General features: G+C 45.2%; 1 protein-coding gene across 1 annotated transcript in view; it reads right to left on the bottom strand.

Annotated features, from left to right (window-relative positions):
* Positions 1 to 2,911: 2,911 nt before the first annotated feature.
* Positions 2,912 to 5,559, bottom strand: part of Unc50 (unc-50 inner nuclear membrane RNA binding protein) — a 9,135-nt gene continuing 6,487 nt past the window's right edge. Inside the window, exons 4-6 of the mRNA XM_004633181.3 lie at positions 5,163 to 5,302; positions 4,983 to 5,084; positions 2,912 to 3,668 (exon numbers count right to left, since the gene is read on the bottom strand). Of these exons, the coding sequence (XP_004633238.2) occupies positions 3,532 to 3,668; positions 4,983 to 5,084; positions 5,163 to 5,302 (379 nt within the window). The 3' untranslated portion in view covers positions 2,912 to 3,531. The remainder of the gene's footprint in view (positions 3,669 to 4,982; positions 5,085 to 5,162; positions 5,303 to 5,559) is intronic.

The following is a 5,559-nucleotide window of genomic DNA, read 5'->3' as shown; positions in this document are numbered from 1 at the left end:
CTAATGGGTCTAGGAGTCCCCTTGAGTTCAGGAAGTATTGTTGGGCAGTACTGTGCTGAGTGCTGATGTGATATTTTAGTAGCCAGAATTCATTGATAGGTTAAAAGCAGACAGGAATATATTATAATGCAAATGTGCATTAGGGGGGCAAGGTCCAAGGTGTTAGTTTTGTTAGATTCAGGTGTCTTAGCATGCTCCGCATCATACCATGTAGTTAAGATAGTGTTTGAAAACATTAGAAAAAGTTAATCCAAACAGGTAACATGTGGGCTAGACATGTAGATATGTATTTGGCCATTAGAGGAGTCTTTAAAACAGAGAGACTCTGGCTTTTCAAATCAGTGGCTGCACTGTAAAGAATAAGTAGGTGTGATTATTTAAAAAGCCATCAGCAAAGTTGTAAAGGTTTCTTTTACATCTTTCAGAATATGGAAAAACAAAATCGTCTCCCAACAATGCTCTCTCTCGAAGGAAAGTTCGGCTATTTGCAAACAGCATATTGGAGCAACTACAGCAGTGTGTATTTGTGCTATGGCAGAATCAGAACATGACCCCCAGCCTGTGACCATGTAGGATAGAATTCCCTCTCCCTGAGCATGGCTGGGACTGTACAGTCCATGATCATGCTGTGTTACACAGAGCAGAGGGAGATGATCGGGGGTCACTAATCCAATGTTCTTCCAAAGCAGTCTCCTCAAAGGATGGCTCAAAACCTCCTTGCCAGTTTGAAGGGGCTGCATGAGACGGAATAGAGTGGGTGTGGAGCTGAGGGGCTCTGGCTGCCAGGCAGCAAAGTGAGCCTGCAGCCCGGTGGCCATGGAAACCCAGGGCAGGGTACAGGTTCATTCACAGGCTGAAAAGCAGGCTCGAATGCAGAGCCCAGCATGGCCAGCACTGGGCTTCCAGCTTTGGGGGACACTAAACTACACGCACTTGGCCTATTTGACTTCTGACCTGCAGCCCTGAGATGACTGCGTGGTGGTTTGAGCTGTTAGATTTCCAGTTTGTTGTCCTGCAGCAACAGAAAATGAATGCACATCTCTGAAACAGCAAAGAGAAGTCTTCATCCTTGATTCTTGATGATATGCTGGATTTTATTTTTATCTTAATCAACACATGGGTAGAACCTTGACTAGCAAAGCATATCCCTGGGTTCAGCTAGAATGTTCTCGGCCAGAAATCTGAATCTTCATTAGTGGTTCTTAGTAAAAGCTGTAGCATTTTGCCAGCATCTTACAAAAGAGCTGCAGGAATGAGACTGTGGAAGTGTAAGGAGTTTTTTCCTACATGAGGCGTTTATACTGACTTAGCGATTGCTCTGAAGTACACATAAGAATGGTGAACAGTGGTATTTTAGAGGACATCCCAAATTAAAAGAAAGAACTTCTGCCTTTACGCAGATTTTAGATAATTTGTATGGGGGGCTTATTTTTAAAATCAATTTACCTAACACAGGCCAAACCGTATTTATGCCAACCCAATTACTATACTTTGATGTGTTCCAACATACCTCTCTGCTTCTAAGCTGTTACCTGCTAGGGAAGTTTGTTTTTATTTTGGTTTATCTATTAATTTTTGTGCTCATTACTACATTGCCATACCCTTGAGGTAAGATCAACAGAGCTACGTAAGAGAAAATTAGGCTATCAAGGCTATCAGAAGATCACAAATTCGTGTCATAGTCATCTCTTCACATTGTAAGGGAACCTAGATAGCCAATCCAGTCTCTCTATAGAAAAGGCAACTTTCCCAAGCTATGTACCAATATTTATAGTATGTAAATTTTAATAGTGATAAAATTTTAAGTTAATCTTAACTGATATATGCTATGAAAACTAGTATGCTTATTTGTTTTCTTTCATGCATGTGAATATACAATGCTAAAAGTATTACCATTTTGTAACCAGCAACCAAATCAAGGATTTTGTTACAGGTAGCTCTACATCACCACCACTAGCTAGGTAAACTCTTCTTACCTGAAACGCTCCTTCCTCCAGTTTTCAGGCGCTACATAGATCATTGTCAACGAATAAAGGGGAAAGAGCTGGCCCCGATCGATCGTGTGCTGGGCCGAGGGGAAGGCGACCTTATTTAGGGGAGCAAAGGAAGCGCTGCAGAGAAGCCCTTGTGCCAGGGTGGGTCCGCTTGGTTAACGCTGCAGTAAAATGTAAAGAACAGCGGCGCTAAAACTGAAGGAAGGACTGCTCCTCGTGGGGAACATTTTCATACTCTTGGACATCAGAGAGGGTATCCTGCTCTTAGTGGTTTCCTTATGTTAGCAAATCATTCTAGAATAAAGGTTCAGTAGGTCAGCTCGGTTAGCATTCCATTCCTTATCTGAAATACGCAGTGTTTGCTCCAATTCGGTGAAGATACCTTTGAAGATATAGTCTCTGAGCCTTAAAAGTGGCTGATATCGACAGTACTGTAAGATGCACTGCCAGCAGATTTGATACTTTCATTTCAGTAGACACAGTACGTTTTCTAAGGAAGATTTAGAATCTGCTAAGCCTAACGATTATGTTTCATTTGTGGAACGAGAACTGAAGCGCGCTGTTCCACACACTTCTTCTGTGTCTGGGAGATTCTGGAGCATCCCTGGGTGAGCCAGCCTCCACCAGATCTTTCTTTCCAAATGTATTGTACATATTTTCCTTAAAATGTCTTCATGGGTTGGACAGTTAATAGATTTAGTAATACTTTAGGTACCTGTTGGATTTTTAAAGGAAGGTTATTTATTTTCCAGTTTGCTGCTATAATTGAAATCCTAAGAACTGGTCCTGTCGACTGTGCCTTTCATCCCTGTTTCTGTGCCACCGCGGTTCATGTGTATTGGAAATAAAGAACTCTGAAAAGCCACGCTGAGTTGAAGATTCCTTCAGGAAAGCTAGGTGGAACTGAAAGGTGGTTGTTTTTTTTTAATTGCTTAGAATTGATATAATAGTTGATTTATTTTCAGTTATAAAGAAGAGTAGGTTCTTTGAGTTCTGGTTGAATTCTGGGAAGTCTTTAGAAGAAAAGCTCTGTTGAGACAGTGACTGTCAGCACTGCACTACCATGCACAGGCCGATCCATCAGCCGCACTGCTCCAGTGTACGTGAGGGGGGCCCTTTTTGTTGATTTTTTCCCCCACAAAAAATGCTGTTCAGGTCAGGGCCTCCTGTGAGCTACCCTGTAGGGTATGGCGGGAAGCTGAGGGCCCTTAACCCCCTTGTAGAAATGGGGAGACTTGGCAGGTGGTCAGTAACAGGTGGGTGACTTACCACATTCTCTCAGAATAGTAAAAGGCTTCCCGTTTCTATTTCTTCAGGCCCTTAGCATTTAAATACAGCTCTGTGACTATAAATGCTACAAATATGCAGACTGTAGTTTAAAAAATATTTATTACAGAAATGTACATTAGTTTCAAGGAATGCACTTATCAACAGTGTTAACATATATCTCCTCAAACTGTAAACTTTACACCTTTAAGATATCTACAGAGATGGCCTATTTACAGGTTTTACAGGAACACCACAGCCGGGCTTTCGCTTACTTCACTCTGTACTTGTAGAAAGAGCACAGAGCATGGGTAAAGTTCCACCCCAGCGCGAGCGACAGCCCGTACAGCAGAATGAGCGGTGCGAAGGGGTAGAGAAGAATCACTGTGTTTTTCAAAAATGGCAGTGCTGGAAAAGAAATCAGGAAAGAAACAGGACTACTGAGTGACCACTCTACAAGACAGCTCCCGGCAACACCTGGGGCCACAGGGAGCGCGGCTTTCAAAGGTGCCGCCTCTGATGTGGGGTTCCCAGGGCTCCCTGTGAGCTTCCTTCTCATGCAGGCCTGACAGGAAGTGGGGAGCAGCACTGCTGCAGGCACGGCTGGGCGCGAGCACACAGGACCCACGGCTAGGAAGTGCTGGGAGGGACTGCCGCAGGGGCCTTTGCTTTGTGGTGCTGGGCATTAAACCCAGGGCCTCACACATGCCAGGTAGCACTCTACCAGTGAGCCATGTCCCCAGCTTTTTGTTACTTTGAGACAGGGTCTTGCTGACTTGCCCAGGCTGGCATCTTGAGTGTACCACCACCCCCAGCCTCAGAAGCCTATCTTAAAGTAAAAACAGAAGACATTATGCGAAAGAATGAATGTTTAGCTATCTGACATTACCCTGTGCGAAAAACATCACACCCACGCTTTAGGGAAGAACTAAAAGCTCTGTTTTACAAAACATCTGCCCTAAGTACCCACGTTTCTTACCCACTGGGACTTTTAGGCCCTACCACACCCAGCTGGACCCAGAGTTCACGGGGGAGGCTCCTAAAGGGAGGGAGGCCAGCTGCACTCAAAGTGTGCTGCGCAGTGTCCCGGAGCCCACTCAGAGAACCCGCAGATCTGCAGCGTGGCACTGATCACAACTTAAAAATTCACTACAAACCTGAATACAAAACCCACAAACCTCTGCCTTGGATTAGAAACGGTCTCTTCATGAGGGAATCTGATGAGGGGATTAAGGGTCCCTGGCTCAGGGGCAGAGTGGGCACAAGTGACCAGAGGAGATACCAGAGCTAAGGTCAGTGATACGGGGAGGTGCCCACCATGAGAGTAACAGGCACGCCAAGGCTGTGCGCGCGGACACACATCTATACATACATACGAATTAGGATAAGCGTGTTCTTTGATCATATTAAGATGACCTGAAAGCAGGATTTAAGAACAAATCTGAACATATTCCCTAGGTAAGAGGTGACTCAGTGTGGTTCCCTAAAATCAGGAAATGGTCCATCAGATGGACCACTTCCTGCTTGGGACCAGGGGCAAACTACATCTTTCACTTGAAAATGATGAACAAATAAACCTGAGTCACAGGGCTGCTAGAAGTAAATGAGAGCATTCCGACACCGTGCCACCAGGCAGACAGCAGCACACTGCGTCCCACCCTGCTGCCATAGCGCTTCCTCCCCGACAGGTTCTTGGATGCCCAGGGCTGGAGGGACACTTACCGCTGTATCCCAGGAAGGTCACGTAGATGTAGTAGCCAACTGCAACCAACCATAAAGTATTTCCAACTAAATAGCCAATAAATGTGTCTGTCAGGATAACATCTGCCAAAGGAAATGTAGACAGTGAGTCTCTATCCGTACACACATCTGTCAACACACTAGGAAGCTACTGCTACTTACGGTTGATGAAGAACAGCTGGATAAAATGCAGGATGACTAGGAGTGGGTAGAAAGCATTCAGGTGCACATCAAAGGCATAACCCCACTCCACATCGTAGTCCCTGCTCTGGCGTTTTACCAGGTACTTATTAGAGATGAACCTGAGGAGCAAAATGCACATTTCTTAACACGTCGAACTCGGCTCACCAATCCCAGCTTCCATGGCCCACACACCATCTGACTTCCCAAGGGCAGCAGTGAGGTCTCTGCCTTCGCCTAGAGACCACGCAGAAAGTGAAGAAAGTCAGATGCAAGACTTTAAATGGTGGGGCAGAGGAGATGGCTCAGTAGAATAAGCGCTTGCCTGGCAAGCGCAAGGGTCCAAGTTCAATCCCTGGTTCTGCCAAAAAAAAAAAAA

Source organism: Octodon degus, unplaced genomic scaffold (genome assembly GCF_000260255.1).
Source record: "Octodon degus isolate 3935 unplaced genomic scaffold, OctDeg1.0 scaffold00052, whole genome shotgun sequence".
NCBI lineage: Eukaryota > Metazoa > Chordata > Mammalia > Rodentia > Octodontidae > Octodon > Octodon degus.
This window is presented reverse-complemented; position numbering and strand designations above follow the sequence as displayed.